A 16,369-nucleotide genomic window follows, 5' to 3' on the forward strand; every position below is an offset into this window, starting at 1 on the left:
GTATTTTGACTCAGACTCTAAGATAGTTATTTCTCATTTTTTGAGAAACTAAATGTCTCAGTTTCTGATATGTAATTATTGATTCCTGCTCTGAGATACTTATTGTCTCAGTCTATGAGATACTTAGAGATCTCCTACACTTTTCTCACCATCTTAAATAATGAAAATAATACTATCCAGTATCCTTCACTTTGTATTTAGGATGGTCAGACATTGTTAACTTTGATTCTATCTCTAAGATACAGCAGTGCCATGGTTTACATTGTAATTCTGTATCTGAGACAATCCTTGAGATTCTGAGACACTTACACCAATGTTGTCCTCCACGCGGTAGTTGAGATCGCCGAGCCAGAACAGGTGGTTGAACTGGTTGAGAACGTCAAACAGCCCCAAGTGTTTCTGGCCCAGGGACAGGCCCTTTATTATGTCTCGGTAGTTCTGGTTTCTCCTAAAATGCGGTAGAAATTTTACATAAGATAATTTTCTTCAAATACCATTTCCACTTTTTCCTTCATTACAAAAATGTATGGTAACTGTGGTTCTTCATGGCTTTGTAATGTTTCTTTTAGGTCTTACGCAAGGAAATAGTAAAATCAAACTGAACTTAGTAGTTCCATATATATAGAGACAATTTCTTTTCTTTCTTCCTTTTTTGGCACCTTATTTTAGGCCTATAGTATTGATTTTAGACTCAGTGGCTAGGAGAATTATTACTTTAGTGGAATTGTCACACTAATTTCAATGGAACTATTTTTTAAGATGCGCATGATGCAACTTCCTGGATGGTGCTGAGCCTGTTTGTCATCATGTGGAACCCATGTGTACTTGGGGGTAGGTATGTTTACTCTCAATCAGAAGCCGCATAAGACTTATTTTTCTGATTTTTTCTTGAAGCATATTACTAAAATTTCTTTTTCATGAATTATAGGCTGAGAGTATAGTTAATTGATTAACTGAATTAAAGCTATATAGTAACATATAGTGAAATTAATTCCTTGTGTGAGACCTTAAGAATGTTGTACTTAAAATTGTTTCATTATTTCATGATTTGTGTTTTATCTATAAAAATCTCACTAATTAGAGAATACATTTCAGAATGGATAAGAATATGAGGAAAATGCTTACCTTTCATTTCTCTCATCTCCTGATGTTAGGTGACAATTGACAAAACAAAATGAAGTTCCTTTGAAATAAAATGAGATCCCCACTGCTCCTTTATTGCCTACAAATAAGACAGTGGTGTCGTGCTAATTGGTTGGTTATACATGTAGATACATTCAATTCATATGATAAATTGATAAATAATACATTGTATCAGACTACGTTTAATAAATTCAGCAAAGATACATTTATTTTCCAACTTCTTTGCTCTTATCCTGCATGTTAATCATGCATGCCATTGCCCTCCATTTTGGTTTTTACCTAATGTGTTAGCAATGCCAGTCCTAACTGTGGAATGTTGTATTCTGTTGATATACTGGTGTAATTGTTTCTTGACCAGCACCACTAACCGAATTCCCCACAATGTACACACCTCCACCTAACATTACCAAAACAAAATTTATGTTTTAGGAAAGACTTTTCAATCAAAAATTTCCTCAGACCCAATTTCAATCATGCACAGTTAAAAAGTGTCAAATTAACTTCCAAAAAAAAAAAAAAAAAAAATTATGAGTTGATTTTAAACCAAATTTCCCCCACATGCTCTCACAGATTTTTAGTTTTAAATTATTTCGTTCCAAAATTATAAAAAAAAGAAGAAGAAATTCTCTGTCAGTTTGAATTATCTCCCCTTACCATTTCCACGTCTGCCCTGAGACAGGATTTGATGTGGTTTTTGACAAAGTTGACCCAGTCTTTCTCTGTCAGTGCACTCTCTTGTGTACCGATGACGTACATGTCATGTGGGATTACACCCAGTACCTGGGGGTCTCTTAATTTACCCGTCCCATTACATCGTAACCAGCTATTGATTGACGACATAGGTTGACTGTCACCTGCATGAAGAAAACACTAGTCAACAATTTAATAATATAATATGTATATGTTGTGGGATAATTTAAGAAAACGTTACATGTTCTTATATTGTATCAATTTCAAGTGATATTTTTTTACCCATATTCCAGGTCCCGACGAACACAGAAATTTGATCGACGTCAACCGCAGATGAGTGCATGTTCTTCATCTGCATGATCTGCTGACAGAACGTCTCGCGTACGTGGACAGATGTGAAGGCGAATGTGAACTTGGTCTGTTTTTTCTTTTTCTCCTCGTCCAGAACCAGCATGTCAAGCCTTGTATTATCTTTGGTACTCTTCACAAGCTGGGTAACTGGAAAGGTAAACATCCTCGTTTAAAATAAGGTTTTTACATAGAGTACTATACAGTGCAGACAGTGCATCCATTAAGCTGTATGTAACAGTTCAATTTGTCAGTGATCATTTCTTTTATAAAGAAAAGTCTCCAAATGTTTGATAATCCATTTGAAGATTATGTTCTACTACATACAAACAACACACAAAGATGAATATGATAGGGCGGGGGTTTTTTCCTCAATGTTCAATATTGGTGTTAAATAATATTTTGGTGTAAAATACAAGTAGACAGACATGTTCTTACTTTCATGCATGCAAACAATGATTAAAAAGACGTCAGTTAAAAACTGGATTAAATAAATGTTGTATCAATTATACTTCATGTGTCACAATATTTAAGGAACAAATTTACTCTATGTTGGAATTTGATCCTGGATAAGTATAAAATACACCAACTTTAGATATGTTCAAGTGATGATAGCAAAAAAATATATAACAAGAGGTTAATAGCAATGGCATGGGCTGTATAGCAATTGTTCAGTCATTAAACCATGCCACTTGTTGTCATTACAATTAGGAAGCAATTCTAACATCGATGGCAATTTCTGTCATATCCACTTGATTTAAGGTCAGAAAGCAAGGAAACAGATTTTTAAAAAAATCCAAATTTGATACTTTAACAGCTGGAAATGCAGAGATTTTCCAGGGAAAATTGACCAGGAAATTAATCTAAAAAGGATCACTTAAATGAATGTACTCAAAAATCCTTTTGTAATGTCTGTATAGATACTAAGGATGAATGTGTCTGTATAGATACAACGGCTGGGAGTGTGTCTGTAAGGATACTAAGGATGCATGTGTCTGTCTGGATACTAAGGATGAGTGTGTGTCTGTAAGGATACTAAGGATGAATGTGTCTGTCTGGATACTAAGGATGGGGGTGTCTGTAAGGATACTAAGGATGCATGTGTCTGTATGGATACTATTGATGTGTGTGTGTGTCTGTATGGTTACTAACTATGAATGTGTCTGTCTGGATACTAAGGATGTATGTGTCTGTATAGATACTAAGGATGTATGTGTTTATATGGATACTAAGAATGTATGTGTCTGTATGGATTCTAAGGATGTATGTGTCTGTATGGATACTATAGGTGTGTGTGTCTGTATGGATACTAAGGATGGGTGTATATCTGTATGGTTACTACAGCTGGGAGTGTGTCTGCAAGGATACTAAGGATGTATGTGTCTATATAGATACTAAAACCGGTTGTGTGTCTGTCTGGATACTAAGGATGGTTGTGTGTCTGTATGGATACTAAGGATGGTTGTGTGTCTGTATGAATGCTTAGGTTTTCTGTGCCTGTATGGATACTAACTAAAGGATGTATTTGTTTGAATGGATACTAAGGGTGTTTGTGTCTGTAGGAATACTAAGGAAGTTTTTTTTACATGTTTATTTGGATCCTTATGATGTGTGTCTTTATGGATACTAGGGATGAAACCATGTGTCTGTATTGATACTTAGGATACTAAGGATGGTTGTGTGTCTTTAAGTATAACAATGCTGTATATGTCATACTTCTCTCATGAGTGAAGATGTTATTGCTATCCAGGGATTCCTTGGATGGCTTCACAGCATACAGCCGACCATGGGGTATATCGACAGAGAGCGTCATTTTGGACTGCTTCCCTGTGCGTATCACCTTGACCTTTGAGCAGAAAAAAAGAAAATCATTTGAACACCAATGTGGTTCATGTTTATTCATAATCCATACACCTGATGATGTCAGCTGTTAATTTCAAACAGATTCCCTGCAAAGGTAACAGGAATATGCCTGACATTGTTTGGTAACAACATCACAATCTTAGTTAGTTTTCAAACATCAATTTATACGTACATTGTTTGTCATCTGAACAGGTAATAAAAAAGTGTTTTGCAAGGCAATGGTAACTTGCAATGGACATTACATGTATCACCTGTATTTTCAAACAACTTTGGACAGCAATGCATCAAGGTGCACACTACCTGATTTTGCATTCTGCAGCTACTCATATTGATTCCATTTTGTCACTGAATTCTACATATTTTTTATTTTTGTTGGATATCATATTAGTTCTATAACATGCAAGGTTGTGCACTTATTGGACTGATAAATATTTTATGTGTATTATGGATGTCACATTTCTGCAATGCAAACAAAAGGGAAACGTTTCATAAAAAAAATCGATTTAGAGAGGGGTCCGCATCAGGACCAAAAAATATAACCAAAAATAGATTATCCCTTGCCCCTTGGACACCTCTTTGGAAAATTTTCTGGATTGTTCCACACAAGAACTGAGTGTAACTATAATGATAAATCTGAAAAAACAAACTAAAATATTTTATTATCAATTTACGGGTCTTCACTCAAGTAGAGTACTTTGAGAGGTGTTCAATCCATGTGAAGAGATCTCTGATGACCAAATTACATCATATAATTGGAATTTTTTAAGAGCATCAATGAAACTGATTATAAAGTCTTATGTATTTCCTTGTTTCCTTGATTTTTTTATTCTTCCCAAAATATAGTTTGAGTGGAGTAAAAGTTGTGTGTGGTATATATTGTGCCGTGTTGTCTGGGTTCAACAATAATCAGTACATTGTGTACGAAACAGAAACTGTCAAAGTGCAATTAGGAAATCATATAGTACTAATTGTCCTACAAAGTCTCGACAGACTTTTGTAGCATGACTGTTTTGGACTCAAGCATGGAAAGCGTTGATGAAAGCTTTGTTGTTTTGAGTATAAAGGTCCTGAGCACTTTCATTTCCCTCTTCCTGCACGATTCTAATGTGTATGACACATCCTTTGCAACAATATATTCAGACACTTTTTTTTTCTGACAGTCATTATTTTTATTTTCATTTACAGTGGTCTCATTAATATTTGTTAAAAAAACCTAATTTCAAGTATTTAAATGTTGAGTTGCCAGACTAAATTAATGTTTACTGAAGTGCAATTTCTTACAACATATTGTATTTATAGGACAACTGACCAGGAATTTACGTTTACTTCAAACTGTGATTTAAATTACCCTAAATCCATAAGAACTGAAGCCCAAAAATCTTATGAAACCACAGTATCATCTAAATACTAGTATTTAAGCAACTTTCCCTGAAAACATTTGCATGCCACAACCCTAGAAAAATACAATGTGATAATAAATAGCCTAATAGTCAGCATACCTCAAAATCACTTCTGGGAATGTGTGGTTTTCCGAGGGAGGAGAGAAGGGGCGTGCACGACTCAGGCAGTGGGTCAGATTCCTGGGTCTCAAAGGGCAGACTGTCGTACAGAGAGACGGAGAAATAACGCAGCGTCTCCTGGACCTGTACAGAAAGAATATGATTTGTGATAATAATAAGTACCGGAACTTAAAGGTGGTAAAGGTGGAACTTAAAGGTGGTAGGGTGCATGGTCAACAATCAGTCCATTCAATTGTCTGCGAACCTAAGGTACCAAAATTTATTAAGCAATCACAGCTGAGATTTTGGCACAGTAAAATATATGTAAATCACTTTCATCTTGTCTAATTATTGATTTTATATCACATATCACACATAGTTATATTTCGATAAACTTAATCTTCTTTGTCAAGAGGTATTGAAATACTATTAAATGGCCACAATCATCTAGCCTCCTTAAAGACAACTTGGTTGTAGAGATCAATTTCCAAGATTTTATCCTTATTTAGTCCCTGTATTCAATACACATACGTCTCTTTGAATTTACTTGCCTAAGTTAATACATCCCTTCATATTTACTTACTTTAAAATCCAAAGAAACAAAATTACTTACTTTATTATCATTAGAAACAAGATCACTTACTTTATTATCCAAAGACACAAGATTGCTTACTTTATTATCCAAAGACACAAGATCACTTAATACTATATTATCCAAAGAAACAAGATTACTTACTTTATTATCCAAAGACACAAGATTGCTTCTACATTTGTTCATTTTTTCCAACATGGATGGAATACTGGATCCACTCTAATGATAAAAAAAAAAGAAAAAAAAAAGGAAGTCATATCAAAAGCCAATTAAATTTCAATTAGTAAACAACAATTCCCCACTCCCTATATAAGAGTCAGCGCTATACAAATATACACATATGTATTAATTAATATATTCACTCGTCTGATACCTTATCTACCATGGAGGGTGAGCGGGACAAGGAAGATGTTTCCGGGACGGTCAGGAGGTCGTTAATTGTCCGCACCTTCTTGATGAACTTGTCCAACTCCCTGTTATGACACAATGGGATACGTCATTAATGCTTAAGTTCGGGAATAAGAAACAATACATTCACAGAACAGCTACCACAATAATGGGACAAATTGTCCATTATAATTAAAACACACAACTCTATTGCTATCACAACCTTGCCACTACTCCAAAAAATTTTGCCAAATTTGGCAAGAGATTAAAATAAGGATTCAATAAGACATGTAACTTTAAAATTCTTTGAAGAAGCAAATTATGTGCATAAGTAAACTGATTGCCTTCACATCTACATACTTCTGTAAATTTTTGGCTGCAAACTCCAGAAGTTTTTGAAATTCTGGAAGATTTGAGTCCCCTGCTTTCACAGCCGTTACATCTGTTTCAATACCCTTCTCAAAGTAATTCCTCAAGGTATCGAAGAAATCTGAATCAATGCTGTAAGGAGAAGACATGATTTTATCGTTAACGTCTATCAGTATCACTCTAATGGTTTGGATTGGTTTTATCAGTGTGGTGCAGGATCAATGCATGTTTCCTTAATGATGGTTTATATGCCCAAGCCAGATTAATCATTGGTGCAAATTTCGAATAAAACACTTTTACACAAGTACATTGTACATGTTTGTATGATGAATGTTATCTCAACTCTGCAATCTGAGTATTTGCATTTATATATTAACGGTATATGTTCCAATCAACCTTACACTCGTGGAAAAAAAGATTTAAAAGAAGGAAATAATAGAATAATCTAATACATGTGTCAACAATTTCAAAAATGCAAAACGTAAGAACTTGGTTTGTAGAACTATCAGTTCAATTTATAGTAGAAATTTAGTTCAAACTGGCATTCAATTTTGTCTTAATTATGTGATTGCAATACATCAGAGACAGAGACGTTACGCTAGACATCAATGCTACAAATTATACCTGTTTCTGTCGATTTTGGTAAAGTTATTCAGCAGCGTAGTTTTGATCTTTTGTTCCTCTGGATTGGGGTCGAAGCCATTACTGCCGAAATTTTGTGGAGGGGGTGGGACGACATTCGGGTTGTCCTGGTAATCGTCATCATCTACATAAAGAAGAAAAACGTCCCTTGTGATGTGACGGTATTTGCAGCTTTAATTTGTTTATTCTATACATATATGGGCAATGCATATAACAACAATGGTTGAGAAATATAATATGACTAAATAGTCTTTACTTCTTGGTCAAATATACAATATTCATCATACCAAATTCAATCAATAATTGGAAATTTCAAGCGTGTAAAGGAATATTTTCATCACCATAATTTTAACCCCAAAAAAAAAGAAATTGGAAAATGGTAAACTGATTGATGATAGAAAATTATATAAATACATGTAAATGCTTCCAAAAACCAGTACATATATGTAGGTGTTCAAGATTTACAGGGCATATAGTTGTACCATACACCAGGTTTCTAAAATTCAAATTTTTCTCCTTTTTCCTAGTAATAATTAAAAGCCTGTATCCAGGAAATCATGCATGACAAGCTCCTTTGAGTTTTAAATGTTATCGATTTGGTGAACTCTCAAGGGAAATACACAGGAAGTAAATAAACAACAAGAGATGCAATACCATGCAAATTAGTAATAAAACATGCACGGGAGACCAGTATAATATAGGATATGTTAATGAAATCTGCTGAATTAGAGAGTCAAAGAAAAAGGTTTGTTGACGTGGATTATGTCACCTCGAAACAGCGGAAACTGGGAGTGTTGGTTAGACAGTAATGGGGACTCGTCGCCGCAATATATCCAGACTGGGGAACTCTCCGGCTCTATTGGTTAATCCAGAGAGAGTTACATACATAAGTCATGCTTGTCTTTATTTCTTTTTCAGATATTATAAATATATGCATTCTAATGACAAGTTATTTAAGAAAATAATTTGGAATTTGAAATCACATAATACTGTACTAGATAGCAATGTTAAATAGTAATTGCATACTGTTAGGTACATAAGTACATGTACAATGGTTTTAGATATATATTAGATATATATTTGAATTTATAAACTAAATCACTGCCAGAACTGGCTGACATTATGTTCATAACATGCATGTCAGTAAAATGCTGTTAACACACATTACAAAGAGCTTCCCTCATCCTCTATCCTATTTTGAGTCTCTTTGATGTAGGATCAAACTCGTCTTTTGATCTAACATCAAAGAGACTCGAAATAGATGACTTTAGTTTACACTACATGGCTATAGACTGTATGTGGTATTTCAATGTGATTATTTAAATTGTTTTTAATAGAAGGCATGACAATTTTCAGGAATTGAAAATTCATATTTATCATTTCCACAATCAATCAATGATTGATTGATTTATTTGATCAATCAATCACCTGCAGCTGAAAGTTTGTGTTTTTGCAACTGTATTAACTGATTACAGCTATTAGATATTTACACATCGCAATCATGATGTATGTTATTATAATATTTCTGTTATGAATATCAAAATACACTTCCATCAAATTCTAATACAATATAGCACATCAGAATAGAAATTGTGGATTTCATACGAAACCCTTTACCCTAAAATTTAAGTCCTTACAAATACTAACAAACTGTATTCATGCACATACTTAAATATTCAATACAATCAAACAAATCTATCAATGAAATTCTGGACTGCCTCAACAATCTTATAAACAAGCTGGTCCATTGATTCTACGGTATGCACATGCATGAGTAACAATGTTTGAAAACTATAACATACAAATGTATATAATTTCATGCTATCTAAAAATTATTCTTTTTCATTGTTATACTGATTTTCTGTTGAGATTGTAAAAGTACTTTCATTAGCAATGTCTTTATTTCATGATTTAATAAGTATTGTAATAAACTTCCCTGTAACTAATTTTTTTCTATAAAGAACCTCTTGTATTATAACTTTAATACAGAGTCATTCAAGGGCTGGATTTTGGGCAAGAAGTAATTTTGACTTTCCATGAAAATAAATAAAATCTGCTTTACAGTATTACAGTACATTATATACTTGTATACTTTTGCTGCAGGAATTAATGCTGCTGTAGATTGCTTTATTTGGCTCACATATACACACCTGAGTCCACTTCTTCCCCTCTGTCTGGGGGAACAGGAAACTTCAGTCCAAATGCTAGCCCATTTTTATCTCCCTTTTTCATGTAGTCTGCCACCAGGGAATTCAGATCTGAATATTTTGGCTCTGGAGCCCCGCCTTCTGCCTGCAATGGGAAACAGATAATTCATCAACAGGATATAATACAACAACACCTCTTTATCTCCAACTTGACCAGACCAACTTCAAGACGTCAGAGGATCGATTTAAGAAATACAGGATAAAATACATTAAAAAAACCCAGTGATTATGAACTATGAATTCACTTTAAACATATTCACAATATTCTCCATATCAATGTTAAGACATTCTTGTCTCACATGGTAAATTTCACTGAATGTGTGTATGAGATTAATTCAATGAAATACTGTAAACTTCATACATTTGGCTTTGTATTCTTTTCAGCATTTTTTTTTGCGGAAAGCCGGTTCCCCTAAATCAAGTACATTGCTAAATGCTATTCATATGTGTAAGAATTAATCTGCACATTCAGAAATACGCTAAATAAATTTAAACCCATGTTTGATAAAGAATTATAATTTCCACAATATTATTAACACTATAATAACATGTTTACAGTATACACCAGCTTGACTAAGGGCACCAAAAGAATTAAGACATAGATATCATAAATTATGTATTCAGTATACACAGTTCAGTCTTCATAAAATGATCTACGTAGAACTCTTGAAAAAATGGGAAGAATTCTTTGAATCGCTGATTTTTTTTAAAATTTACCTGAATGGACAATTGGTTGTCGTGACCGGGGAGTACTCTGTACTGGTGCACCCTGGACTGGTACCTGTTTCAATGAGCAGAAATATTTGCAACATTAAATTGATTCCATGTCCATAAATATATCTTGTTGCCACACACCTACCATACATGAATTCATGAAAACTGTATGGCACCTGTGCAATTAGGCACAATGAAAACCTAACATCCATATCATAATAGCTGGAACTGAAATTGACTACGGTAGTAGGGTATCTATTTAGGGGTAAGGGGCAACATTCCATGGAAGAAAAAATATAATTGATGTTATTTGTTATATCTGCAAAGATTATACATGTCATAAGATTTAAGACTTGGAGAAATAAAAATTATTTCTCTGTAAGAGTTCTTAATATACATTTTTCATTATATCAGTCATTAGTTATATTTATTTACCTTTTCAAAAATTCACAACTGAGTTATGTGGAATTTGAACTTGAATTTGGACTATTAAATTGCATTCAAATATAAATATATCAAAAGTTGTTACCGATATCAAATTGCTAAGTTCATGACTACATGTGTATTACATTTCAGGATGTGCATAGTATTTTAAACAACCTGACACAGTTAGGTATGATAATTGACAACAGAAGAAGAGAAAAAAATGTGCACTCCCAATAATACATGTATCATCTCCCAACGAGATAATTCAGCAGGCTAATTAGGTTATAGACAAAAAAAAGTTAGGAGAGAAATATTGCTAGAATGTTGATTACAATTGTTTGGTTGAAACTATTTTTAAACAAATAATACCATTTGTTGATCAACAAAAATTACTCAATAAAAATTCTCATAATTTTTTAAAATAATTTCAGTTTGTTAGCTACAATTAGCACAAAATTTTTGCAATAATGATTCAAACTCATGGCTTAAATTTAACCATCATCAGATATGATGGGAACCCCCCCCCCCCCCCCACCACCCCTCTCGCTTTCTTTTAGCTAGCAGTTTACTGAAACCATCAATTGCAGTCTTAAAACAAATAAGAAAGCAAAAATGATATGTTCAGTAAATGATTGCTAGATAATTAAAGACATTATCAAGGAAGACAGTTGATTAGTGCTAAATGTTTTATCTTTGGATCTCCTCGGTCCCACCCAGTATAGATATATCCATGATTTGGAAGACATTAACAAATTTCTGGGATACACATTACTGACAAGTGGCAGCTTCAGTTTTCTGCTTTATGTCTGCATCATTAGGCTTTAATACACAAATTACTTTACACCCATACAACACTTCATCAGGAATTACAAAATGTCAAACCAATCTGCTGCATTACACATTATACACAGTTCAAAGTGTTTACACTCGCTGCCCCTTTATTTTGTACTCTAGATAGAACCTACTTCTACAAACTGGGTTCATACATGTACACACATATGTACTAATTGTAATGTTTTAAGAAATTTTAGAGTAGCCTCCTAAAATTTTAATCACTTTGAAACTTTATATGTGTTATAAGTTCAGTCCTGAACACGTGAGAGAGATAATTTGATCTGTTTCCATAAAGTTCCGCAAAAAATGATTGGCATATATGAGCAAAATGCCGAAAAACTTCTGCCACTAAAAAAACCCCCACACAATATGGTACATTATGACAGTTCAGTATAGATACATAATACATACATTAACACTAATCATTTGTTCTATAATAAGTTAGTTCATCTTGCTAATAAATGTTCTGAAATCACAAATTCCCCTTTTTTTCAGTTGAGAGAATAAGGGTGGATTTCAAAGTCAATAAATGAATTTGTTTTTGTATCCAGAACTTAAACAGGAACAAGGCACCACAGTTCAAGAGTCAAAGATGCCATGATAAACATAAAAGATCCAGGATAAAAAACCTTTCCAATTCACCATCTTATCAAAAACACCAACATGTAAAACAGCTGTTTCAACATCAGCTGATCTAGATATAGCAGTGGTTGAACATCCTCACTTGCTTATCTCCCCTTCCGCATCCGGATAAAAAAACCTATTTATCGGAACTAAAAGCTCCAAGGGAGACAATTTCACACAAAACTGAATAAATCTCTGATTATCTCCCCTGTACTTTCTATTTCTCCCATGAAATGTAGACATTTATTGATTCCACATCTTGTTTCTTACAAGAAAGGATACGGAAAAGAGATGACACATTTTGATATAATATTTGATAACCACACAGACAGAACTAACTACCAAATCTACAGAGAACACTATCTTGTGGCATTTATTTCATTACATTGATGGGTGCAACTTTTTTTCTTAAAATCATATCTTCGTTTTTTGATTTGATAACCCCTTAAAAAGTTTAAAGGTGTTACAACAGACATATTCAACGTTAAAAGGTACCAGAACTTCTTTTGCTAGAGATTGTAGGAAATATATTAAGGCTTCATTTTAAATTCATGTCAGCTAGCTATGTTGAGAGAGAGAGAGAGAGAGAGAGAGAGAGAGAGAGAGAGAGAGAGAGAGAGTCTAAAATTACCAGCACTTTAGATAATCTCTAAATATTTCAAATGCTGCACTTAAAATTCATTCATGATTTTGGTCACAAGTCTAACTGTTGAATGTGTTGACATTCTGCTATAATTGTAAGGCCTAGATAAATGAAATGTGTGTTTCCTAGCTACTTTTCTTAATAAAAAATATGATTTGTAAGTTGGAAAACATTTTCATTTTACTTTAACAGGATAAAAGACTAAAGTTCACTCTTTAAAAGAACCTGTACATGTTTGCTCATCCTATTCTGACTGTCAGAAAAGTACCCAACTCTCTATATTTCACCAGCAGTCTGAGCAATCGGAGCATGCATTTCTTTCGAATGGTGTTGTTTGCAGATATTTTTCTCTCTTATCAAATTATTTGCAACATTGAAAAAAAATTCCCCTCCCCACCTCACAGACCCAAAGTTTAAACACTAAATCTGAGGAGATTGCAAACTAACAATATTTTAAACATGGCTTACGATGAAAATTTTATAAATATGTAAACCCCAAAAATGGACTAACGTGAATCAAGAACTTATAGGCCTGCTAATTAATTCACGCAAATACTTATACTTAGTCACACAATTCATCAGTATAGTACTCTTACATCAAATGCCAAGCATACTTATGCTGGAGTGTGTGTGGATGTTTAATGTACCAAATGTACCAAAATACAAACTCTCGTAGGTTTTAAACCAAGGGTGCCTGTCCACTTTGAATTGTCTGATAAAATGTATCAATGCTACAGCACCCTCTTCCCCAGTTTTAAAAAGTGGTAGTCATTGGTGTACATTGCATTATTTTTTGGCTGTGTGGTTATTTATATGTTTTTGTCTTGTTGGTGTTTTTTTTTTTGTACGTGTTTTGAATAAATCAAAATTTTATTATACTTCCTCATTTGCTACTTAAATTTTAAACACAAAAAACAACTACAGCAGCATGTGTTTACACATGTAGGCTAAGTCTAAATATATTGTTCAATGTTCATGTGTGAGCACAAAGATTTACATGTTTATAAAGCATATATATGGTGTGTCTTATCACATGACTATGAGTAACCTGTGACGATAACACATGTGTAGTACTTACAACAAACATAAGACATATGCCCCCTGCAATGTCTCGCTGTCTCGGACAAGAAAACATCCATCTTCTCCGGCTGACAAAAGCAGCTCCTCGGCTCTTAGGCGGGAAATTCCCCGATGGAAGTAGTTTCCAGACATCTTGGTGTGGATTTGTCTCAGTGTAGGCTTGTTGGCTCGGGACCACCTTAAAATAAAAATAAAAAATCAATGCGTATTACATATAAAAATTTGATGATAACTTGTTCAAATATTATCAGGTAGAGTACCTGAGAAATTCCTTGTGTGAGAAGATATGTTGAACAGAAAATTTTGATATAAATAAACAATAACATTGTTACCTGCCACCAAAAAACAGGACATTTTTAGATTCATTTGCGTATTTAGTTGAAACATTTGAAACTTTAATATAGATGCTATTTCCCTTTTGTTAAACTGAGACCATTAGGAAATAAAATATTATGTTCTATGACCCACATATTTAACGAAACATATATACTTTTGTCCATAGGGAAAGGTTTCACTCAGGCATATTTGAAAAGGTGTAATTGAAAAAACAAGATTGAAAAATTTTATCCAAACAAGAGTATTTCCCAAAACAAATAAGATATAACCTTGGATCTTTATTATTATTTTTTAAAAATGCAACCCATGAGATTCAAGCACATTGATTATTGCTTAATTTTGTTCAACAAGCCGAACAGCCTTCAAGTATTTTCAAATTCATTCATATCACAGTATGATAGGATGTTTTCATCAAAGCCACACTCCATGTAGGCGCGAGCAGATTATAGACACCAGCAAAGCCAAAAAAAAAAAAAAAAACCCTCAAAACATGACCCCATGTATTACAATTAAAAGAGCTCATTATAGATTTAGAAGGAGCCAATGATTCAGAATGTGAAACTCAGGATCTCAAACCTCTGGTAGTATTTACTGTTAGGTATAGATCAAGATAGATAGTCAACTTGGTATTTTTTTAATGTGATTTATAGATGTTGGAACATCTCTTGCATCTGTTTGCCATCAGGGGGTGTAGCTCCTACACTGGGTCTATACTCTTAGACCGGTGATCCTATCTCACATATAATTCTTCACTTCCTACTTTTCTTTTCAGACAAAACAATGATGTTCTTAGGATAAGATCTCCTGATAAGATACCACTTATAATACGCAAATACACTGTACAGTGCAACTGTACATTTTTAAAGATGCATACTTGACAAGCATATCAAATTAATTGACTGATAGAGTTTAAGAGTTTGAAAAGGATCGAATATTTTGATATTTTCCAATTAATTAAGGATAACCATAATCATCCTACAATTCACAACTTGTTAATTTGTAATCTATATATGAATTCCAAATAAAAGATAAATCTTTCTTTTGAATTAATCTTAGATACAGATTAAAAGGTGTTTTAAAGACTGACTGCTCATATTCTTTATTATTTAACAATATACATGAAGCTAGATTTTTGTAGGATCCATGCATATATTGCTCATATTACACATATAGATGCACCAAATGAATGTCATATGTAAATAAAGGGCCTAAATAAGGCAAAATGAAGCATCATATATAACCAGCCTCTGTGATTCTTATTATCATATTTAAAAAGGATGTTGACTCGATCCACAATAATTCATCCAACATAGTATGATGATGCATGTACTTTTGCTTTCTGGACCAGCCTGTAGGTCTATAATCTACAGACATAGAGAGTAATTCTGACCATGCAGACACCCCAATCCTGACCCAAAGCAAATACAGAACTTGTCTACAGACAGTCTAGTTCCTATCTAACAACGAAAGGACAATAAAAATACATCAAGTTGTGGGCTTATACACATCATCAATTTTGCATATCCAAATATTCTAACACATTATCTTTATCTTAACATGCAGCATGCATTCTTTTCATCCAATTTCTAGGTCTTATCATGCATTTGAAGGTAAAAGTTACCAGAGCTTATCATGTCTTGTATATTTTATAGATCGAGGATAAAGCTCATATTTTCAGCTAGTTATTTTTCCTTCTTCTTAAAAACACTTCAACCAAAAATTGAAAATCCTGTTTTCTTCCATATGATCTTTCAATGATAAAATTTTTTAGAAACATAAAAATCTTTTAGCCTCCAGATCTTCTCTTCTTTAGTGCAATACGTGCACCAACCCGATGCACTGAAAATTATATGATCCAAAGTTTTGCTCCAATTCTTATAAAATCTCTTAAAATTAAAACTATTATTATTCAACTCAATTATAGAACATTAGCAATTAGCAAAACCTATGATTAAATTTAAATATGTTTTTG

The 16,369-nt window shown here is 33.4% G+C and overlaps 1 protein-coding gene across 7 annotated transcripts in view; it reads right to left on the bottom strand.

Moving 5' to 3' along the window:
- The window catches only part of LOC105320686 (phosphatidylinositol 3,4,5-trisphosphate 5-phosphatase 2), a 39,269-nt gene that overhangs the window by 9,452 nt on the left and 13,448 nt on the right, over positions 1–16,369 (bottom strand). For 6 of the 7 annotated variants that reach the window (XM_020064249.3, XM_034473966.2, XM_020064250.3 and 3 more), the window contains 15 exons: positions 14,060–14,239; positions 10,458–10,521; positions 9,684–9,825; positions 8,303–8,389; positions 7,516–7,657; positions 6,883–7,023; positions 6,509–6,608; positions 6,280–6,354; positions 5,544–5,687; positions 3,898–4,027; positions 2,116–2,331; positions 1,798–1,997; positions 1,423–1,540; positions 1,126–1,222; positions 310–448 (listed from right to left, as the gene is read on the bottom strand). In XM_020064249.3, coding sequence (XP_019919808.3) covers positions 310–448; positions 1,126–1,222; positions 1,423–1,540; positions 1,798–1,997; positions 2,116–2,331; positions 3,898–4,027; positions 5,544–5,687; positions 6,280–6,354; positions 6,509–6,608; positions 6,883–7,023; positions 7,516–7,657; positions 8,303–8,389; positions 9,684–9,825; positions 10,458–10,521; positions 14,060–14,193 — 1,929 coding nt within the window. In that variant the 5' untranslated portion in view covers positions 14,194–14,239. The remainder of the gene's footprint in view (positions 1–309; positions 449–1,125; positions 1,223–1,422; positions 1,541–1,797; positions 1,998–2,115; positions 2,332–3,897; positions 4,028–5,543; positions 5,688–6,279; positions 6,355–6,508; positions 6,609–6,882; positions 7,024–7,515; positions 7,658–8,302; positions 8,390–9,683; positions 9,826–10,457; positions 10,522–14,059; positions 14,240–16,369) is intronic. The other variant, XM_066070225.1, reaches the window with a different exon arrangement.

Source organism: Magallana gigas, chromosome 8, assembly GCF_963853765.1.
Source record: "Magallana gigas chromosome 8, xbMagGiga1.1, whole genome shotgun sequence".
Lineage (NCBI taxonomy): Eukaryota > Metazoa > Mollusca > Bivalvia > Ostreida > Ostreidae > Magallana > Magallana gigas.